Source organism: Taudactylus pleione, unplaced genomic scaffold (genome assembly GCF_031769625.1).
Source record: "Taudactylus pleione unplaced genomic scaffold, aTauple2 ptg000012l, whole genome shotgun sequence".
Classification (NCBI taxonomy): Eukaryota; Metazoa; Chordata; class Amphibia; order Anura; family Myobatrachidae; genus Taudactylus; species Taudactylus pleione.
This window is the reverse complement of record NW_028284415.1, coordinates 19,681,759-19,706,457: the sequence shown is the minus strand read 5'-3', so window position 1 is coordinate 19,706,457 and position 24,699 is coordinate 19,681,759. Positions and strand designations below refer to the sequence as shown.

The following is a 24,699-nucleotide window of genomic DNA, read 5'->3' as shown; positions in this document are numbered from 1 at the left end:
CTGTGCTTGAAGAAGGACGTCATGCTGACAGAACTGGGTTGCTAATCCGCTAACCTTTAAGGCTTCTATGCATGTGGTGTGTTGCCGAACTTAGGGCCTGATTTAGACCGGCTGCTATGGGCAGCATCACTTTTAAAACTCACTTCTAAAACTCTCACTTTAGTAAATTTACCCCTAGATGTATGAGAACACATCTGTAATTACCTACTTTTCAGCTCTCTCCTCCAGGAGATCGCTCGTGAAGGGATGGGACCAACATGATGTGATTTGCATAGAAACATGTAATGTGGCCCCGCCCTCTCTCCATTTACCCGCGTTTTGCGTCATTAACCTCCCCATAGTGCCCACTTCGTTAGGAAATGGGCAGATTGCGGGAGGACAGTTTACTCTTCCAGGGGTGCGGGGGACTGCCTGCAAATTCCGGTGTCTCCCGCAACTTCCAGGAGAGTAGACAAGTATGCTATTACTAGGAACTAGCAAAATCACTAAGAATGCACCTTATCAACTAGCTAGGGCAGGGTCAGGGACATCGACACACACTGTGCCCCAGTGATATAACATATCCTAGTGAATCATACCTCTCAAATTTGAATTCTGTGAATCGGAGTATGTGGTTACATTGCAATGGTCATGATCACAGGGGAGTGCCTACTACTTTTAAAGTGATAGGTTTGCCCCGTACTTCCTCTCTATTCTAAAACATATTCATAGTTTTCCACACATGATGGGACAAATATTTCCCAGTCGGATTCTCTCACATAAATTGAGATAGGCAGGAGTTGGATACTATGAACTGATAGGCTACATTATTTTGAATACTGGTTTAGGCCACAAAATGGATGGATCGCCTGCATGTAGGTTAACAGTTTCACTTTAAGATAATAATGTTATATGCATCTTGAGATACATAAGAAAATGTATATCAAGTTTATAGAGCACTGTCACTCCAAATAGAATTATATATTATTTCCCTGCAACGTTCTAAAATAGCACAGCATTAAGATTGCAGACAGAGGAAGGAGGTTCAAGCTATTCTTGACAGAAAAAAAACTTGCTTCATTTACTTCCTGTCTTCTCTACATTTCCTGTGATCCACCCAAACGCACTATTAACTCTTCCTATGAAATCACTTTCCCCCACTCTACACCCCACTTCCTGCCTTACTAGACTGTTGCTTCATACGTTGCAGAAAACTGCTGTTTATCAACACTCGCACATCTGTTGAAATGAAAGATCCCTAAACCATGTAAAGGAACTGTGATCACCAACATTTTGGTACTTAATTGTAGTAAGAAGTGTACAGTATATGTTGTACTATGGTTTATGTTATCTCTCTTCCGTCTCAGGAAGTTGTGTCTGCTACTTTGCCTGTGTTCTTTTATATGTTTGGTCCTCTAAAGACCAGTCTATGCCCCAGTGATCTGGAATTTATAGTCTATAAATAAAGCAGGGACAAAGGTGGTGTCACATCATTCTGCTCTGTCACATGGCTGGGTTATATACGCCGAATCACGCAGCAAGCTCCGTCACCACCCATATAACCAGGTAAGTGGGTGTCATGTGGTATGGTGCCTGCACTTCCGGGAGCATTCACTACAAATTGGGAAAGTAGGGAGCTATGCAACCAATAGCCATATACCATATATAATCTTACACACCACCACACGCCCCAGTACATCTCCTGCCTCATATGCAAACGTATATTGTTCTTGTTCTACAAATACATTTTGTATATGAGCTTCTGTGAGTCCCAGTTCTAGTTAGGCAGGTGAAGCATGCAGTGATTTTACAGCACTGCGGGCCTGATTTAGAGGTGGACATTAATGCAGCTGCGACTGCATCTTTATACGCAGCGTGACTGTATGTTTATTCTAATTCCGCTGCCATCAGGATTCATACAGAGACGCCCACAAGCTGTGACTGAAATCAGCGCTTTGTGTAATAAGTCCCACCATCACCAACATCGGATGCAAATTGATCGTACCATCGGACATTAGAGCAGCCCTATAGCTGCTCAGAATGTCCGTCAGAACATGGCCGCTGGTGCCAGTACAACTACAAAACAAAGTCGCTGGTTGCAACTCCCGTGACTAGCTAGGCACCCACCTGTTACCACCCTGGAACGCCCAGTGAAATTGTCTCTCTCTGCATCCAAATCATACTTGCCCACTTGTGAAAAAGCATTTCAGGGAGATAAGCAGCACCTATGAGCACGGCGGTAAAGTGGACGCGTACTACGCAGTGGTAAACTGGACGCGTGTTCAGGGAGCCGTGTCATAAAACTGAGTAGTTAGTAAGATCTACTTGTTGATGAAAACACACTGATGCCCTGTGTCCAATCATTGGGATCAATTCAAATAGCCATGAGGGGGCGAGTTGCTGTTACAACGGCGTCAAAACGCCAGTAATGTTTGTTGCACAGTAAATACTCAAACATTAGACTATAACTCTGGACAGTGAACATGTTAGGATAAAGGTTACAATGACAAAGGTCTGCTTGTCTGCACCACAGATCGTGTATTTACATGCAAATTTACAGCATGTATTTTCATTTTTCATCATCAATGTGTCCCTTAAAGTTATATAAAAATGCCGTAACTATGGTAAGCGGCGGTTGTAGCAGCTGTTTGAGGGCCTGATTCATTACCGAACGCAACTGCGATTACACATGCAATCAGCCGATTGTTGCGTTCTGCGCATGCGTATGCATCGCAGTGCATGAATCGGCCACTGCGATCAGGACTGCGATCGCAGTGACCACGCAGACACTTCGCAGAGTGATTGACAGGAAGTGCCGTTTGTGGGTGGTCAGCGAAACGTAGGCGTGCCAGTGCGTTTGAACTGAGCATGCATAAATTAGCCACTGTGATGCCTTACGCAGTCTGAGGTCTCATAGCGTGCGATGACATTAGCAATTTCTGAGTAAAGTCAGCGCTTGTGCAAGTGTGCATGAGGCTGCGATTGTACTCAATGTTAACAATGGTTTTGCAGTCTTGCTAAACATTATGGATGTGTGTAAGGTAAAGTGGGCGTCCTTATGTTATGCTGCGACGGCATAGCGATTGCAATAGATTAGCATACTATCGCAGTTGAACTGCGTGCGTAATCGCTATTGCAATCGCAAATGCGATCGGTAGGGAATCAAGCCCCGAGTCCTGACTGAGACTTACAAAGAAAGTAATACAAAATATAGAGCAAGGCAGTCAGACAGCTACATACAGTATATCAGACTCTGGTACACCTAGCAACCAAACTAAATTATATTACTGCACTGGTGGGCATATATTGTATCTTCTAAACTAAATCTGAAAGGTACTGTATCAAGTTGTTTTAGCAAATATGTATGTTTGGTCCCGATATAGGACCTGATTCATTACGGATCGCTATTGCGATCGCAGCTGTGATTACGCACGCAGGTTTGATGCGAAAATATGCTAATGACTGCAATTCGCAAAGCTATTATAGAGACATCCAAAGCCAGCATAGAGACGCCCACTACCGCTTTCGCACATCCATAATACTTTGCAATCCTGCGTATACATCAGGAACATCGAGTAACATCGGCCCCTCATGCACAATTACAACAGGTCTGACCTTACTCAGACATTGCTAACCTCGTTGCACGCAGCGAGTACTCAAGCTGCGTATGCCGTCACAGTGGCTAATTTATGCACGCCCTTGCAACGGCGTTCTAACAGACACGTCTGCGTTTCACCAAGCACTCCCCCATCACCAAACACTGACGTCCCGTCCCTCTGTCTGTGATGGCTTTGTATCTGTGTAGGTGAACGCAGAGCGATCGCAATGCTAACTCCCGCATGCACACTGCGATGCATACGCATTCGCAGTACGCAACAATCGGCCGTCTGTGTACGCTATCGCAATAGCAATCCATGCTGAATCAGGCCCATATATATAATTGAAGCTACTTGTTTGAAAGTGGAATTATTCTTAAAGCCTGGTTCCTCATTTTCCGTCCTGTCAGTGAGCATCATATGACTTACCAAGTGACGATAACATTTCACCACTTACAGTATGACTCATTCGGTTGTTGAGCTGCCAACAAGATCAGGCTACATCGCAATGAACAACCAGAGACAGCAAAATCTGCAGTCATCCCACGGTGTGTGCTCTAAAAGCTAATATGTGCTGACAATATATTCTGACAATATATAGACCAGGGCCCCAGTACCTAACTATTGAGGACCTGTAAATTGTAATACAATATTATACTTTACTTAATACAGGCTTCATATTCAGTTTATATCCCAAGGACATAGGCCCTGTTATCCGGTTATTTAGTGCTGCATGTAGACAATAAACAGGAACTTAGGGTCTCATTCAGAGCCGCTCGTAAGTGGCCGTTCGCTCGTTCCGTGCGATGTCCGCACATCTGCGCATGCATACGGTTTGTAATACGCATGCGCGAACCAGTCAGTGCGGCCGAAAATTGTTTGTTCGCTATATAGCGAATGCCTGCTATTTTGAGTGACAGGAGGAGGCGTATGTGGGTGGTAACAGGGGAAGGTGCTTGAAAACGGGGAGTGGAATTCAGAACGCAGGCGTGCTTAAAGGTCAAAACGGGCGTTTTATGGGTGTGCATAATTAATACAGCAGCGTCATTGACCACGTCACTTGGTTGTTTTATAGTCAGAACTGCTCGCAATATAGTGGTAGGAAAAACCAGCCACAAGAATAGCGAGCAGTTCATACGCTGTTCGATGTACTCGATTAATCTATTAAATAGCGGACATGATGTATGATGCGAGCGGCTAGGGGGCGTATTTTTCAAAAAACGACCGCATGTTTTGTTCGCTCGTTCAGACATAGAGGCGGCAACAGACCGCAAAGAGCGAACGGTTCATTTGAATAGCCACCCCCTTTTTCTGAACGAGCGAGCACTAATAACGTCCGGCTCTGAATCAGACCCTTAGTCACTGTCATCCAGTTAAAATCTGTCTTTATATTCATTAATGGTGTATGAAACAACATCAACATTAAGGCTGTATTCAATTAGGACTTTTTGCCGTCTTTGCCGCTTTTCTGCGCAAAAAAGTATTGCGCGCGTCCCCGCGTATCCCTGTATTAAATTCCAAATCGTCGAAAACGGGACGCAGTGAAACTCAAACAGGCGAAAAGTCCTGATGTTTTTGGGGAAATCAGCCAGACACCCTCCAAAAGATGCTCTGACGTGGGGGTTCACTATGAGTACCCCCGATTAGCCCTGCTGAAGGTATTTGGGGTCTTTGAATGGTCTCAGTAGGCGCTATTTAGCGTCTGTCACCAAGTGGTGAAGAATAGCATTTTGCTACTTTTTTTGGAGAAAATAAGTATTCCCATCAAGTTTGGGGTACATGAAAATGGGTGCAAGCATATTTTAAAATGAGTAAATTCAAACATTAAAAAGCGCCCAAAACGCACCTTCAGCAAACACCTGCAATCAAAAAAACACCTCCCCCCATTCTTCCAGACCCTCCCAAAGGCCATTTCGCTAGTTTTTTTATTTTGTACCCCCACTTTGATTTTTTTCGCCCATTTTTTCAAAGTGCTTTTTTGGGTGTCTTTTGTAGGGTTTTTTGCGTTTTTTGACGCAATTAGCGTCAAGGGGGGTGTAAAAAGGCTTTAGGGGGTTGCGCAATTTTGCACCCCAAAACCCTGATTCTGCACTTTTTATCGACGAGTATTCATAGGCAAAACTTTTTCGCCTATTACATTGCATTGCGCTATCTCGCAGGCGAAAAGATGCTGAAATTGAATACGGGGATAAATGAAATTGCTGAAAATTACGTCATCGGCAAAAAAGTATCGCCGAAACGGACTTTTTGCTCAAAATTGAATAAGGCCCTAAGTATTTATGGTCCCACAGCTTCAGTTAATATTAGAAACTCTCTAGCAGAGAGTGTATATGTAACAATAACAAAATATGATTCTATACTATTAATCTAGCAAACTATGGGTCTCATTCAGAGCCGCTCGTAAGCGGCCGTTCGCTCGTTCCGAGCGATGTTCGCACATCTGCGCATGCGTACGGTTTGTAATACGCATGCGCGAACCAGTCAGTGCGGCCGAAAATCGTTTGTTCGTTATATAGTGAATGCCTGCTATTTTGAGTGACAGGAGGAGGCGTATGTGGGTGGTAACAGGGGAAGGTGCTTGAAAACGGGTAGTGGAATTCAGAACGCAGGCGTGCTTAAAGGTCAAAACGGGCGTTTTATGGGTGTGCATAATTAATACAGAAGTGTCATTGACCACGTCACTTGGTTGTTTTATAGTCAGAACTGCTCGCAATATAGTGGTAGGAAAAACCAGCCACAAGAATAGCGAGCAGTTCATACGCTGTTTGATGTACTCGATTAATCTATTAAATAGCGTGCATGACGTATGATGCGAGCGGCCAGGGGGCGTATTTTTTAAAAAAACGACCGCATGTTTTGTTCGCTCGTTCAGACATAGAGGCGGCAACAGACCGCAAAGAGCGAACAGTTCATTTGAATAGCCACCCCCTTTTTCTGAACGAGCGAGCGCAAATAGCTTCCAGCTCTGAATCAGACCCTATGCCAGCAGTGTCTTTGCCGAGTATCGGTGAAGGTAGCCACATCCATCCATAGCTTCCCAACACTTTGCATGGTGAAGCTATCTATTGAATATTTAACATGGATAGCGTCAGTAAAAGTACCCGTAGTTATCCGATAACTATCGCCACCTCAAGATGGTGACAGTGGCAACCGATAAAGGAAAAATATATTTTTTGCTAAATAAAGCTAACGACAACAATATTATTCTTTTTCTATTATATGCTGAATATGGCACTGAAAGACAGACACTGGACTACTAGTGGGGAGCACACGTGTGACTATGACCAGCAAAGCTGCACTTTAATACTTTCTGCCAGTTGAAGGATTAATAATTGAAGGATAAATAATTAGCCCTGATAATTACACTCCCCAAGAGGGGTATATAGTCAAATATAAGCATGTTATATTGAATTTTATATTCAGCATAACTGAAGTTGAATGAGATGGGGAAAACATTTTGAAATTAACAATATATAATTATAATTGACAATCCTCAACTACATTATCTCAGAAAATAATAGCCACTGACAATTATATTCAAATGGTTGATAAATATATATATACAGTGTGTGTATGTATATATATATATATATCCTTACATGTAATAATTTGTTACTCCATCGCACATTTTAATACAAATCAATACAGTATGTATTAGTGCATTTATAAGGTGGAGGACATTTATAAGGTGCAGCAAGATGTCTGAAGGCAGCGCAGCACATCTCTGCAGCCTCAGGCAGCAGCTGGGGCTCTCCACAATGGCTGATCACAAGAGTTTAGTTTATAAATGCATGTAGTGTACAGTCATGCAATCAGTGCTCTGTATCTGTGTGTGACAGTCATTCTTTATTCTTGTCTAGGCACAGGCAATGGTACTGTACTACTGGCAGCAGCAGGAGGAGGGAGCAGGTCACGTGATGCCGGCGGGAGACGCCCCCGTGTTAGTAGCAGAGAGAGACAGGCCGCCGCCGCCGCTGCCGCTGCTGACGTATGACGCTTCGTGTCTGCCGGAAATTGCCGCCGCTCCAGTGACCAGTCCGGGGACAGCGGGAGAGAGGAGCGGCCTGTCTGACTGGGTGAGCACCGAGAACTGGGGCGTAGTGTGATGTGAGGGTTGCCGGGGCGTCATCGCTGAATATGGTGCCTCATCCACTCGGGAATACGGACTGTGACATATGTGACATGAGGACACAGGGGCTGCGATTAGGTGATACAGAGGGTCCAGACGCAGAGAGGAGTCGCTGCTGGGCTGAGGTTGGGGAGACACAGGGAGGAGGCGCAGATCTGAGATTGGGGAGACAGGGAGGAGATACAGGAAGAGGCTGAGATTGGGGGATAAGCACAGGAAGGTGATGGTGGGCTGGGATTGGGGTGACACATAGGAGATGAGGTTAGAGAAGACACAGGAAGGAGACAGTCTGAGGTTAGGATAGACATGTGGGATTGGGGTATATGCAGGCAAGAGATGGGGGGCTGAGATTGTGGGGACAGGGCTCTGAGATTGCTGGGAGACAGACAGGAGATGTGGGGCTATGTTTATGGGAGATGCAGGCAGGAGATGGGGGGCTGAGATTAGGGGCAAATGCAGTAGATTGGGGGAGAAGCCATGGGGGTGCCGAGATTGTTTCAGGCAGTAGTAATGGGGCGGGGGTAGCATAGATTGGGGAAGGTGCAGGTAGGAGACAATTGAGGGTGAGAATATGGGGCTGAAATTGGGAAATACAGGAAAATATTGGAGGGGCTGCATATAGTGAGGCACAAGGGCTGAAAATGGATCTGCCACATTTTTAAAACCGGAAATAAAATTGGCCATTATATAGTGCCAACATAATATTTACCACTTTACAAAGATTTAAACATTCATGTCCGTCCCTTCACAAGTGGAGCTCACAGTCTAATTTCTGTACCAACAGACACGCTAACATTATACTAACAGTATGTTTTTGAATAGCGCTGGGATAGGGAAGTTTCATTATTAAAATGGTGCAGCAAGAAACAGTGGTGGAAAGATGAAATTAGGAGGACATGGCGCATGGAATGCAGCATGTACAATGTAAGTGATGAAGCATGGAGGCTGCACCTGGTAATGATGTGCAATCAGGAATTGGAATTTTGTTTGATGAAGATGAGACATAATATTTTTTTAGATACATACTTTATTATAGTATATTATCACGAATGACAGGCTTACGTGATCCTTTGGGATGCAATTCTGTCTACCCATGTAGGTGTGATGGCAGCACCATATTTGAGATGAGTAATAAGTAACAGGGCTGAAATCTAACTCTGAAATGAGGCACTGAGGCTGTGTGTGCACCTGTATAGTAGGTTAATATAACTGATCTAGGGACTGATTTTGTATGTTTAAGTCTGTTAAATGAATGTATGTTATCATGGTTTGAAGTGACAAAGCTGGCATTAAACAGATAACTGAGTTTGTATATATATCTTGGTTGTTCTGCTGAAGTGACTGAGTATAACTCTGCCTTGCTGGATTATATTTGCATTCAACAATACTGTTTTTCAAACACTGCAATGTAGCAGAATCAGTGTATATAGCAGAAAATAGATTATTATTATTACATTTTATTTATAGGGTGCCACAAGTGGTCTGCAGCACTGTACATACGTCAACAGTAGGACAGTACAGGGTACACAAAACATTATATTACAATACAGAAACCAAAATATAAACAGAGCACAAGTAACAATTAGCAACACAATTCTCCATACACAGTACAGCTGGGAAGGTGAAGGCTGTCACTGAAGTGCTAGAGAAGAAGGCTGTGAGACAGTTGGGAGGAGGACCCTGCTCCTAGGAGCTTACTATCTAGGGGGCTATAATATTTGTTTCAAATATTTTTAGTCAACCCCTTGACATAGTGAGTGACTTTTTTTTCAAGACTAGTTTGTTGCCTGATATGAGCTTATGTTCTTAGTTCCCCCTGAAAAATAATTGCTGCGGAAATTATTGCTATGCATCGGTTTACTAGGCTCTTACATTGTCACCTGTATTATGTCAGTGTACCATTTCCCATCAGGAGTAGGGAGGGTGAGTGGTTCTGAAATCTTTCACTTTGGCACCAACCACATTCATCCCATAGGGTGTAGACATTGCATAGCAATGATCGGCTGTGACTGAAATCATCATTCCCTGTGTTGTGTCTGTGGCCATAGCTGTAAACATACACGTCTGTTACACAGTCCCTGCCCTCTGTCCCCACCGGAGGGGTGTGTGCATTTGCTGGGATGATATGGTAGCTGATGGTGTGATCTGTCAGCACAGCTTCTGAAAGCAATTTTTCCCATAAGCCCAGGTGTTTTGAGTGTGTGCTGCTTTGTTACAGATGTAGCATATTCCCAGGTTTGTTTTGCTTTTAGATGCCTTTCAATATCTTGCTGTGTTTCACTGACTTCCAAGAACTGTTCCCTATTCCCATTACCTTTTCATGATCTCATATTGTTGTAACTGCTTTTATATGGCTGTTTAACAGATAGGGCTCTTACACATCCTTGCATTTACAGGGCGCCTGTAGTGTGTACTCAAAGCCTCCCTGTGACAGTGTACAATGCACTTAATGTGCACTGCTATTTTATGGCAACATTGACACAAAATATGTGCTTGCCAGAAAGTACTTGTATACAGATCCAATCATTTACATTAGCTTTTGGACTAACAGTGTCAAAGGGCATTTAACGGGCTCTAGAAACACACATTAGACCCTTAAATGTAACGTCCGGGTGTATGACTCTTAGAGAAATGCTTCATTGTGTTATTGTTTTCTTGAAATTTCTTTTGAAGGATTAACTCGTAATTACAAGTCTCTTATCCCTTTTTCTCACCCTTTCTAAAATGTGCTGATAATTGTGAACGCTTGCAAGCAGCGGTAATAGCTGTGATTCTTGGTGTTGCAGCCTGTTAATCATGTTCCACCCAGATTCTTTGATTTAATGTGATCCTTTTGTGTGGCTTTTACAATATTTTGCTGGTTGTAAACAAATTATTGTAACCTTTGTGTTGATGGTTTAGTCACTGCCATTTCAAGGAAACTGACCATATAAAGTTAGAAGTTCCTTAAAGTGTTCTATCACCCTTCACTACTATGATGGGTCCACTTTTTAATGACTTGGTTTTACACTGCAGTAACAAGTTATTGTGAAGTGAGAAGTTTGGTGAGTTAGTGTGATTTCCATTGTACATTATTCATGCGCACTGACTGACACAAATTATCGATTATATCTGCATGAGTGGGTTTTATTTATGCCGTAAAATCTTTTGCACTGTACAACCGTCACATATGTAGAATTTTACAAATTAATTTTAATATTGAAGAGAACTGTGTTGCTGCCTGTTGTGATTACAGCAATCGGATTCTGCAGAAAGCAAAGCTCTTTGTAAACTCTAGAACTAATTTATATGGAATAATTGTCATAAAGAGACAATATCTTGTGTCCCCCTGTCCTGTCTAGAGGGATGTATTCAAAAAAATAACATTTAGAGTCCTGAATACGACCCTTCTGTATTTACCCTGGTTTCATGTTTGTTTTATGAAAACTTTGCACTGAATTTCTATTTTCTTAGGGATTTGAACATGCCAGATTTATTTCTGTTGCATTAGCTGGCTCCTGACTACCAGGACTATGCAACATACCTAATCCCCAAACATACAATCTTCACAAATGTGTTTTCATATAGTTGTAATAGATCTAACATGCCTACAAATGCCACTGTGCTACGGGACACAATTGTCTTGCATTTTATTAAGTCGCTTTCCCTTATGATACTCTGGATAATACCATTCTGTGTTAGGGAGCATCACATATAGTTAGTGCTGATAACTCGTATGCTAACTGGTTTGTATTTTAATGCAGTTTGATAAAATAAAGAAATGCCTTATCAATGGTGCGTCTGTATTAGTGATATCCTCAGTGTTAGTTATAAAGCGTACAGTCCCCTATAATCTAGAAATGTTTGTTTGAAAAATTGCCGTTTATAATCGCCTATAATGTAATTGTTCTGCTAGTCATCATACTAGCACACTGTACCTGTCACAACCTGTGCAGTTCCTCTTTCCTGGGGTGTCGCTCTGCTCCAGTTCTTCTAGCACACACTGGTCTGTATATCAGCAGTTTGTTGCATCAGCTGAGTATGCTAGAAGCACCAGAGTGACACCCAAGGCAGGAAACAGGAGCTGCACGGTTTGTGACAGGTGCAGGGTTCTAGAATAAATACTAGTTCTGCCTTCTCATAGATCAGCAGTTTTTTACCCATAAAACATTTCCAAAAATTATTTTAAATTACCTTTCTGTTAATAGATCTTCTCATATGGTTAAGATATTCTTTTGTTAATAGAATGACCAAGTGTTGGCTTTGAGGATGGGTTGGGTATATTTTGATGACCTGGTTGTAATGTTGACATTCACTGCCATTCCCGCTAGGCTGTTTAAGCAGGGTGCAGCGCCCTTGCCGATTTCAAAAGGGCAGAATGCACCCTGCCCCTTTTCGTGGAGCCCCACTAAAAAAACGACCTGTGGGTGCCGTCACCGCCAGTGAATAGATGCTGGGTGCATGCACCTGGCATCTATTCACAGAGAAGGGAGAGACGTCCCCAAGAGTAATGATAAGGGGGCATGTCTTAAAGACACGCCCCCTTTCTGGGTGTGTGCGCCATTGGTGCGCTCTGCAGTGCCCTTTCTCCAGATCCGGCTTTGGACCTAGAGTGAACGCTAATTCTCCATGTCAACATACTTCATGTCAACACTGATGAAATGTCAGCATGATTAGAATATCAAAGAACTGGCACCTTTTACAAGTATTATACACTTTTTCTATGGCTGCCCAGACTTTTCAAATGTTTAAGACTTGCAAAAAAAAAAATGCTGTTATATACAAAACCTTGATCTATTACCAATGTGCAGTGTATAGAATATTCTATTATTGATGGCTGTACAGTTTACAACGGTGGCTGAACTGTGTAAGCTGCATCTAATTGGATGGTCAACTGACCAATCAGTGTTTCCACTGATACAGTACCAATGCCACCTGATGCCAGTAGAATAGACTGTTTGATTCACACTCCTTGTGTAACAGTATGGATCCCAAATAAGGGCCTTCAGTCATTCTGTTTGTAATAGTACAGGTTGAGTCTCCCATATCCAAAATGCTTGGGACAAGGGGTATTTTGGAATATTTGCATATCATTAATCTTGGGAAAGGGACCCAAATCTAAACACAGAATGCATTTATGTTTCATATACACACACAGCCTGAATGTAATTTTATACAATATTTGAAATAATTTGGTGCCTTAAATAAAATTTGTGTACTTTGAATCAACAAAAAGCAAAGGTTTCACTATCTCAGTTATGGTACAAAAAACTCTGTATTTTGGAATATTTGGATATGGGAGACTCAACCAGTAATAACAATTATCTCACATTAGAATATGCATTGCTTCATGTATATTTGATCTTAAACATATATGGCCCCATGCTTTTGTTCAGTTATTTCTTCTATCTCAAAGTTAGCATTACTTTTCATGAAAAGCCTGTAATCTCATGTATTTGAGACTGGTCCCAGATAAGTCATGCTATAATTTCAGGCAACTAGAAGCAAAAAAGATAATAAGTCTACATCATTTTGAGATACAAAAAGTCCTCATACCTTCTACCTAACAGCATAGGTGTCAGGTGAATTTGTAGGGCCCCCCAGCTGTCGGCTTTAGTTACAGGTAGTATATGATTGCAATTTTTTTGTAGGCTTTGGTGACAATCAATGGGAACTATGAAGCCGTTTATAATAACTCAGAACAGTAAAATGTAACTTTCCCTCCCTATGATGCATACTATATAACCCTAACTGGATAAGAAATGTGCTTTTTATGTGATACTGTACATTAACCTTTTATAGAATTATGTGACATTCCTCCTTCCTTCATTTTCAAGACTTAAACGGAGCACTCCTGATTCAATTGTCATAGTTACAGTGCAGTATATGACATGTTTTCTGTAGGTTGGTGTAACAGTGATTCTTTTTTTTTTTTTCAAAAAACTATTTTATTTTATATACTCACAAGTGCAAACATACATGTATATCTATACTAACATACAGACATATAACATGAATCCATATACACATATATACAGAACTGCAAACTGTGTAAACAAATACCGTTCAAGTGCAACGTCAAACAAATACATTTTGTTTGTAGGATATAGCTAGTCAAAAATGGCTGTTAAACAGAAGCACAGAGATAAAATATATAATTCAAATAGAACCATAATAACAGAAGACAAAAACAAATTATATATGTATAAAGTAAAATAAACACATACAAAACCCTGGTGCAGCTTGTTCCCTTTCCATTGATCAGATACTCCTACACTGGAGGAAATATCATTGTTCCTCTACAAGAGACAAGGAATCTTATCCCCTGATACGTAAATATAGAATTTAAAGATCTAAATATATAACATCACTCCAAATTACGAAGTAGAGACCAATTCGTAGTCTCAAATAATCTGAGTTCTAACATCAGAATCCAGGGAGTCGAGTATGTATGTGTATGTATATATATCCCATTTAGCGTAACGGCGAACCACCCCCTTCTCAACATCAGGTATAGTTGCTCGTCTATCAAAATAAAGTATTTGTAGCAATATGGTTTTAACTGCTTGAAGAGATGGTGCTGTGAAAACTGTCCAGTTACGGAGGATAGCTTTCTTCGCCACAGTTACCACCACCGTAAGAAAGGGCAATAATTCCATTTTATGACTTTGCAGGTCCCAATTTATAAAATGAGTGCATAACATAGCCAATGGGTCCTTCATAAGATGTAAGGTGCATATGTTATTTAGAAATACCATAATCTTATCCCCACATTTTCTAATTTTCCCACATTCAAACATATTATGGAAGAAAGTAGCTCGTGAAAATTTACACTTCGGGCAGCAGCCTGACTCCTCCTCAACAACATGTTTCCTCTGACTCTGGGATATATATGTCCTATGAATGGTTCTAACATGTACTTCCTGCCAAATAGCTGAATGGAGAATTCTTAGTCTTCTCATTATGCTTTAATAAAACATTGGGGGAGTCTACTTGTTGTATTTCTGAGGACCAATTTTGGATGCAGCTCTCCCATAGAGCCTCAGCTGTCTCAGGATGCAAGTAGGGGTATAACAACCCTGTCTTGTAATACCCAGCATTGGATAAATTAAATAAGGGCCGTAAAATATCATCATCTTCCTCCCTCAACATAGGAGGGGCTAAAGATTGTATAAATTGATGAAGTTGCAGAAACATAAAGTCTCTATTAGTAAGAAAAAATTTAGACTTCAAATCTTGAAAAGAATACATTTGGCCCCCTGGATCAAACACATCACGAATGGCAGCGATACTCCTCACCCTCCAGACCAGGTATTCAGCGTATTCTAGGCCAGGAATAAACATATGATTACCCCAGAACGTATTATACTGAGATACAGTGTGGCGCCTGTGAAGCTTTCGGTTTATTTGTAACCAGACTAGGTAAGTGTCAAAAAATAGAATATTATTTCGCACCAATGGTGGGAGAAATGATCTGGGAGTATGAAGTAGAGCAGACAAAGAATAGGGAGAAGCTATTTCTTCCTCAGGGATTTATGGGTATATGTTTCACAACCCGTCAACCAATCGCGTATATATCGAAAAAATACTGCATTGGTGAATGCAGAGACATGCGGAACAGCTAATCCACCATCAGATTTCCCCAAATACATCTTAGCTCTAGATATACATGATTTCCCACCCCTCCATAAAAACTTAAAAAATAGGCGAGTAATTTGAGTAATATCGAAACGGGTTAATCGTATTGGCAACTTTTGTATAGGATAGGCCAGTTTAGGAAATATGACAGATTTCAACAATGCAACTCTGCACAGGAGACATAATGGAAGGTGTCGCCAAATGTCCAATAGTTTAGTTATGTCAGCTATCACTGGGGTGAAATTAACCGTATACAACTTAGAGATATTAGCCGGGATGTAGATTCCAAGATACTTAATAGCTTGCTGAGCCAGTCAGAAATGATCCAAGCATGTAGCAGAAAGAGACAAAGGCGGGGACCCTTATACAGATTGATTCTTATTTTAATAGCTGAAGGTAGCAAAAAAAGATTCTCATTAACCTTCACTCCATGTGACACATGCCAACATGTGCCACATTTAATTGAATAGATCCAGGATCATATGAGATGTAGCTTTTTTTATTATTATCATAACTTGGAAAATATTAAAGATCTGTGTTTTTTATTTAAATTGTGTACCATTTTAACCACGTCTGAGAAGCTGCTATGTTAGTTTTTTTTTTTCCTCCTTTTAAAATTTTTGTTTTCACGTTATTGCGCAAACAATGCATTATCCCAAAGGTTCCCAAACTTTTTTGAATCACGGTGCCTTTAGAGTAACGGCACCCGTAAGCCAAACATTTTGTTATTGAGAGATTCAGAAAAAAATGTAGTGAAGTAGTAAAGTGAAGTAAATTGTGCTTACCTGTCATCCTTAGGGTCAGTTATGTGGTGTTGGACAGGTTTGTGCTTCTGTTTCTCCTCATATTTACATTACATTGACCATAAATAATTTGATTTGATGCTGGACCACCAACCTGAGGCACCCCTGCAAGTGTCCTGAGGCATCCCAGGGTGCCACGGCGCACAGTTTGGGAACCACTGCATTATACATTGTATTTCTCTGTTTCAGTTAAGCGTTGATTATCCCACTGTTGATTGAACAGGCTTGTTGATGGTCATGGTGGATATAAAGATACTCTGGACCAATAGTGGACATCAGAATTTATTTCAGGGTACTTACATGTTGCCCTTGGTCACACAACACACAATATACCATTTGCAGAGAATTATCAGATCACATAAGAGATTATGGGGCATATTTATCAAGCCCATTTATCATACAATTATGCAGAATTCCCACTATATAATAACAGCCTAATTCAGGAGATTTCATAGAAATGTAATGTAAAAGGCTAATTAGGGTTGCAGACCGCAGTCCCCATTATTATCGATTCTGACTACTGTCAGACGGGTTGGGTACAGGACGCCTACACTCGGGATCCCCGTGGTCAGAATCCCGACAAGGTTACAATGCCAATACTTAAAGGTAAGTACTGCTCCCCTAACCCTACTCCTATCCCTGACCCTTCGTCCCCTGTGCCTACACCTAACCTTCACTCCCCGCACCCTAAAAAAGTTATGTTAACCTTAAAGTTGCTACAGTACACAGGTTTCATAAATTAGTCTCTACCCACCCCACCCCACCCCCTCAAAAAAACCTTCCCCTATCACAGTATAAGCTGTCTGGGGTGACGGTCAATATGGTCAATAGTCCTATTTAACAACTTGTCTTATATGTGCCAACTTTAGTTTAGTTGTTTTCAGAATCATAAGATGCCCTCCCATCCCCCTCCCCCCTCCCCATATTTTCAGAACATAAAAGTACAAAGCAATATTTATTTTAAGATCTGAACATATTTACCTTTAGGCATGTTATTCTTCAATTCAATTGGGAGGTTTTAACCATATTTGAGAAACTTTGTCTTGTAGTTTCCATTTTTTTATTTTTTTATTTCAAGAATGCATGAGAATCATGCGTCATATTTCCCTGTATCAGCTAAAGGAACAGTGCCGTGTGATGGTTACTTATCAGCCTTGGAGGTGGCAGTGCACCTTCTCCTAGTGCCCATTGTGGTGATGAGTATACTTTGTAGCACTGGTGGACAACAGACTATATTTTAGGGGCCTCAGGAGTGACCCTTGGTCCCACCGATGTGTCGCATTATAGCTTTTGCAGAGAAACTTCAGATAACATTAAGAGATTAGGACTTGTGCTTGACGGTTTCACATAGCCCAAAGCTGACAACATTCTTATGGCTGGCTAATGAAGCTGGTGAGAAATACTCGGCACCCATTTACATACTGATTTACCCTATGCTTTGCCCTGAACTCATTCTGTGATCTCAAACTCACAAGTAGGAGGGGAAATGACTCTGAGCAGTAGTAATGCGTGCCCCCTGTCATAGGTTCACCTGTCACCCATCACTTCTCTTGTATACTACACACCCCTATAGTTGTCATTTCCACCCAGTCTTAGTGGAACAAAAAAAACTCACTGACTTGCTGGAGATGAGTATAATTCCACAGTTTGCTGTTGTCAGACAGTGCATAATTGTTTTGTAGTTAGATAATATTCATTTTGATCATTCTTACCATTTCCACCACTGGCACAGAAGGGTCCTATTCCCAAAACTGGTTGAGCACATCATTTGTTCTTCATTTCTGCACAAGCAGTTCTTCTTCTGTAACCTGTTTAGTTATCATTTTGTGTTAATGTGGCAATATTGGGCTAATTTGTCAGCATTGCAGGGTGAATACAATAACAGTAGTGACAATTTGAGCTTTGCTTACTATAGAGGTGAGTTTAACCCTACAAACTGCCAGCTTCTGTGTGACAGGATTTATTCGGTGTATTTGGGGACCAGGTTATTTCGTTCGTCCTCCATCATCCTCTTCACATCATGACGCTGCCCCTGTCACATGCACCCTTGTCCTGACTAACACCGTTATGAGCTGACAGGTCACTGATTAGCTGCAAGTTACTTGACAGTAATGTGTGTTTATAATAATGACAATTGAATACAATGCGCTAATTCCGCGTCAGAATGAGATATCGTACGATTGATCGTATAGTGTGTACTCAGATTTAGTCTTAACAACAGGACTAGGAAAGTCCCTTGTACCGGAGTCTGCACCTTAAATAACTCTACTCTCTCACAAGGTCATTTATTACATTGTTGTGTTTCTGCCCCTTAATGATTGCCATTGTATTACAGGTCCTTTGTCCATCAAATATATTTCTATTAGTTCATTTGTCCCATAGAAAAGCTTGCGTGTTTTGTCTGGGATTTTTCAGGCTTATGTAACAAGTAGTTACAGGTTATATACTGACAGCATATTCTGTATAAATATGTGCGTGTCAGCGTTATTCAGCGGCTCTGTTTGTCAAATATAACATGCCTATATATGTATAATGACTACACCTTTTGGAACTATTTTGGGTTTCAGTATTTTGAAAATCTGTACTTTTCTGTCATCTTATTGGAGGATTGTCATTTGTGCTGTTCCGCTTAAGGCTGTTTAAGAGTGCAAACATTTTATATGACTGGATGTCGCAACCGAAGGGTTATTAACATAAGTATTTTCTGGTCATTTTGGCCTGCAATGTCTTTTTCCAACAAGGACGGCTATAACCTATTTCTATATAACTTAAATTCTGCTTTTGAAGATGTCTGTGTTCTTTAGATCTGCTTATGAGCTTGATACTGAACAACATAAACTTACAACACTGCAGGTACACATCACTAATAATGATGGCAAGGAAAGGACAAACATAACTGTAGTGGTATGTTACAGACACAGGAGCCGGGAGTTCCTAACGTCTTTTGTTTGTATTCTTGGCTCATTGCTGCACGTTTCCAGGCTGGTGCTTGTGAATGCCGAAATTGTGAAATGTTCCCACACTCTGCTCTATTATGGTAGCCAGGTCAGGCTGCCCCCCTTGTGCCCTGTCTATCAGTTTCACAGTGATCCTTTGCCAACCTCAGCCATCAATAATTGCGAAGTCTCATGATAAACCTAATACTGGGGCTTTCAGTAGTTCTATTATACCTATAGTATGTAATATGAAATCTATTTCCTCAGTTCCGTGGACCTTCTAGCACACTAGGCGCTAAGGGTTTCATTGTCCAGTTTATTAAACGAGATGTATCCAATTTCCTGAGTGAAGCGCTTTGTACAAGGATTCTAGTTCTCTCAGATTACATCACTCTGGGTTTACCAAACAGCTCATTCTTTTCTTAAAGCAAATTCCAACTGGCTGATGTAACACACAGAAGGGAATCTGGAAAAGGAAATGCTGACCAGAAATTATCTTCAGACTTCTCTTTGTGTAATGGGGCACATCCACTAGACGATCTACTCCCTGTCCAATCTCTAAACGATTTTCCCTTGATTTTTTCCCTTGAAATTTTATCTTTCAGTCTGAACGATTTGCAAAACATTTACAAACTATCTTTAATAGATCAAGTGAAATTGACCTGCATGTTCAGTCGACTGACGAGACGATCAAATGACCAGCAGGCGCGCGCATCGTTGATCGTTAACGACCAAACACTGCACGATTTATAAACGATTTTTGAACGATAACGTTCAAAATCGTGTAGTGGATGCCCCCCTTAAGAAACAACACTTATTCCTTCCAGGCAATGAATCTGTGGAATAAACCACTATTGTTCTGTAAGAGCAAGTTTCCTAGTGATAATTCTCTCACCTTGTCACTCTGTGAGGTTATTCTTGTATTTTTGGCATTCTCCACAACATCAGTAATCAGATTGTGTTGTAAAGTGGGCAAACTTGGGAATTATTTGTAAAATTCAATTGATTTCAGTTCTACAGTGATGAAACCAACAAATCTATAAAATTCTCTCTCTCTCTCTATCTCTCTCTCTCATTTATATATATATATATATATATATATATATATATATATATATAAATAATGTGTGTGTATATATATTTGTTGTATATGAAGTTCCATAACCCGGCACTCTCAATAAAGATAAATACCTTGGCCCGGTGCCACCACATTTTAGTACTCACTACAATCCGCCGTGAAAGTATCAATGTTTCAATTTATAGTCTCAACAACAGATCCTGAAGACAATTTGCTATGAATTGAAACGTAGATACTTTCACCGCGTTGCAGTTATTATGGAACCTGGGTGCCGCACTTCTGCGGAACATATATATATATATTTTTAGAATGTTGTTTCTTTGTTGTTGAATATCTTCCACAGCTCAAGGTAAAGCTGTCAAATCTTAGATAGCTTACTATTTCGGTACTAAATAACTATTAGACTATTAGCTATTATATTGTGACAACAATATATAACAATATATATATATATATTTTTTTTTTTTCTTGCATATAAAATTCATTGCTCTGTTTGTTTGCTTCTGTATATCTGGTAATGCATTCGGACACCCCTGCACCAATTTGGATGAAACCAATGCAAGGGGTCCAGTTGGATCCTGGCCAGGTTTTAGGGGGGTTAGGCTCCTGGTCGGACCTCCCATTGATGTATGCTGGGCAGAACTTTGACCTGGGGAGCCTGTTCTGGGCCTTCCACTGGATGGATTTGGATATGAACTTCAGAGGGGTGGCAGTTTGTCTGGGATGCCTAATGGAGTGGTTGAGGTCCCAGTCGGACCTCACAGCATAGTGCATCGGGCATCTGGGCCTTCCACTGGATGGATTTGGACAATATCACATGATAAAATGTAATAACTTGAAAATTTAAACCTGGGCAGTGCTGGGTACTTCAGTTACTAATTTCTATTATAGGGTTTAAAAAAAAAAATAAAAAAAAAACATTGCTACCTAAAAACATATGATTACATATATGCTATAACCACTTGGGTTATTTCTTATAGCAATCCTGTAAAATGATCAAGTGATCACAGTCTAGTAAATTTAAACAAAAACATCTCACGGATTTCTGTGACTCGTATATCTTTTCTTTGTGTCTCTCAGCTTACTTTCACTGCTTTCACTTGCCACAAACTTAAAGCACTGCTAAACCTAAAATATATATTAGCACAAATAATGGCTATTTACTATAAATATAAATTGAAATTGAGAAAATTGGGACTCGCGGGGCTTCATTTAGCAGCTAGTTGATGACTGAATAGCATTATTTTTATAAATGACAAATGTAAACCTCCTTTTAACTAGGAGATTTGATAAGAGGTCAAAAATGGCTGATTGTAATCAATGGATTTACAGCCAGGAACTAGGAAAATCTCCACAAACACTGCCCTTTACCACAGCTTTCTAAAAATAATTTTGAGAAAAAGCATTTTGAAGCTTAAAAATGTACCTATATAGTCTTGTAAAATTTAAGTATCTCTTTTTTTTTTTTATTTCTTTTTTTTATAAGCTATCTTATGTATTACACAAGTGGAGGCTATAGATAGTCTGGTCGCCATGGCAACTGGAAACTACAACCAGAACATGGACAAAAAATGTGTTGTGTTTTTTTTTTTTAATCCCTCCATTATTAACAGCAGCAGATTACACATAAAGAACATAAATAATATACTATAATATGTAATGTGCTTTAAGGCACAAACTAAAACATGTAAAACATTTCCAGTGCACATTTAGTCATTAAACCTCTTTTTGCATTGCACATGTGCACAAAAAATATGCTTGTATGTTTGCATACTGTATGTAGATTCGGACAAATTTTGCGCTTGTCCTTCCTTTCCATTTGATAGACAGAACAAAGTATAGAGGATGGGTGCCACATTGGATGAGCACAGTACGGGTGTGTGCAATTGTCCCATGCAGACCACAAGCCGACTATTCACCTTTCTGGAGGCTTATCAATTGCAGTGGCAAAGTAATAGTCCATATATCATGAATAGGGCATTGATAATCTATGAAATTGGGGACAGTAAATCATTTCAAAATCTTGAAATTTGTGGGCAGTCCCACCAAAGGTATAAAAACATACTTGTGTGTTCATAGTTTCCTTGTACAAATTAGAAGATTTAAAGGCAGATAATGTATATTTTTGTAGATTGATTTTCTATGTGGTTTCTTTGATGGACATAACCAGGGGGCGTGGCCTAATCGCAGAAGGCATGTCCTTACTCCCGCCGCCGCTCTTGGAAAGGGGGAGCTAAGAGCACCTCAGCCCAGCGCAAGCCCGGGGCGGGGGATGGGCTCGATCAGTGTGATTGCTCCCCCCTCACAGGCAGAGGAGAGGCTGCTGCTGCTCAGAGGTGACAAGCAGTCTCTTTGGTCTCCCACTGCAGTCCAGCACACAGCAGTGTTTGCTGGGCTGCTGACAGGTAAGAGGGAGGACGGCGTCTGACCCAGGCCCCCATCTGGGCCCGGGTAATTAGAGCCCGCTTTCCCACCCCCCTCTCGGTGCCCGTGGCCATAACTGGTATGTAGTTATGTTGGCAGTCAGAATATCGACTTTAACAATGTTGGGGTTAGGCTCATAATTTGGTTTACATGTAAAATACCATTATTGACATTTACAGTGTCGATATGTTACATGTCAACAGTATGAATGTTGACATAATAGGCCACACCCACATAGCTAATTGAGGCTTTGGCTATGCGTGATGGATAAGTGGCCATCCTTGTCCTGTTCTGTTTCCAGGCTACTTTTAAAGAAGTCTGTAATGTGAGATCTAGTGGAGAGAATCGTGTTTATTAGAAGAACAGAAACTTTCAATCCATTTTTAAGTTCTTTAGTTTGGCTGATTTCATCTGGGATTGGATGAAGCCCTTCATCCTGAATATAGTAAAAAAAAAATATTCATATACTGCTTTTCTGCTATAGGACGTTGTAGCTCTCACAAATGTCTGCAAAGCGGTTGGGGGGCAAATTTTACATAATATGGAGTCTTCTGAACTGCTCAATAACTCTCACTTGTGTATACGTAGTGGAGAAGGAAGTTCATCGCCACAATGTGTCAGCCATTTATAGTCGTGCCAACATCACAAGTTTTCCGTGCGAGGGAAAAGTTGCAATGTCGGCAGAGCGCGATGCAGGGACTTGAATTCCTCCCTTAGGGGAGATGTATTTTTAGGCATATATCATGACACCAAACCTGCTCCTGCTTCGTCACTTATCAAGGTGAAGCAATAATGCTGAGATGTATTAACATCTCGCCTGCCAGAGTGGGGGAGAGGAAACTTCCCCCTCTGGCGATCTCTGCTGATGCATATCATGCCTCCTGGCTGCCCCCAATGCGCATGCATGAGATCTTGTAAAAACCACAAGGTCTCATATGCAGACAGGCGCCAACGCTGTTGGCAGTCTGCCACCACTTTTCTCAGTTCACATACAGGCAGGTAATCATGTCGATATATGAATATTGATAATCCATAAAAGTGAGCTTTATTGTTTTGTAATAAGTGCTACCGCAATACTGTTGCCATACAACACTACACTGAAGTGACAAGTTATGAGATAGCAGTGTGTGAAGGTAATGGTAGGTGGTGCCACCATACTGAGATGTCTTGGAAATGCCCAGACCTGCATCAGTTGTAATCTGACATCTCGTGAGTCCGTCTGAACACCGGTTAGGCTGCTCATGGCAAGGCGACGTGAATTATCGGAGTTCGAATGGGGCATGGTAGTGGGTGCCCGACGTATGGGACATTCCATTTCTGAAGTTGTGCGGACATTCAACATACCTCATGGAAGCCATTACCACCCACCGTGGACTGTGCAGTGGCCGACCACAAGTATTTAATGATCGTGAATGGTGGCGTCTGGCCAGAGTTGTTTTTGGTAACAGACAAGAGACACTGGCTCAAATCACATCCACATTCGATGTAGGAGGTACCAGACTCATACCCAGCAGGTCAGTGCAGTGTTCTTTAGCTTCCATGATATTTAGGAGCAGAAGATCCACCTGAGTGCTCCTGTTAACACGAAGACACCGGACACGGCGCCTCACCTGGGCTTATGATGTGGCTAATTGGACTATGGTGGCTGGCAACATGTGGCGTGGTTCCAATTGTTTTTGGCTGATGGTAGGGTTTGGGGGTGGGTTAGACTCCAGGAGGCCATGAACCCCAGTTGTTATCTTGGTACCATGCAGGCTGGTGGTGGTTTCATAATGGTGTGGGGTGTGCTCACGTGGCATGGGTCCTGTCTGCTGGTCCGCCTGAAAACGTCATTGATCGGTAAATGCTATGTTGCATTGCTAGATGACCAGTTGCAGCCATTCATAGACTTCATGTACCCCCACAACAATGGAATATTCCAGCAGGATAATGCAACGTGTCATTGGTCCCAAGTTGTACAGAAATGGTTTGGGGAGCATTCTGGAGAGTTCCGAAGAATGGTGTGGCCACCGTGTTCGCCCAACGTGAACCCAATTGAATGTTTATGGGACATGGTGGAGAGGTCCATAAGCACCCAAGATCATGCACCAGCAAATATCAGGGAGCTGTGGAAAGCTATCCAGAAAGCATGGGTCAA

At 41.3% G+C, this 24,699-nt stretch overlaps 1 protein-coding gene across 3 annotated transcripts in view; it reads left to right on the top strand.

The window, feature by feature from the left end:
• Positions 1–7,464: 7,464 nt before the first annotated feature.
• The window catches only part of NDEL1 (nudE neurodevelopment protein 1 like 1), a 49,308-nt gene continuing 32,073 nt past the window's right edge, over positions 7,465–24,699 (top strand). Inside the window, exon 1 of one of the 3 annotated variants that reach the window (XM_088468870.1) lies at positions 7,465–7,651. In XM_088468870.1, coding sequence (XP_088324996.1) covers positions 7,493–7,651 — 159 coding nt within the window. In that variant the 5' untranslated portion in view covers positions 7,465–7,492. The remainder of the gene's footprint in view (positions 7,652–24,699) is intronic. The other 2 variants (XM_088468862.1, XM_088468854.1) reach the window with 2 other exon arrangements.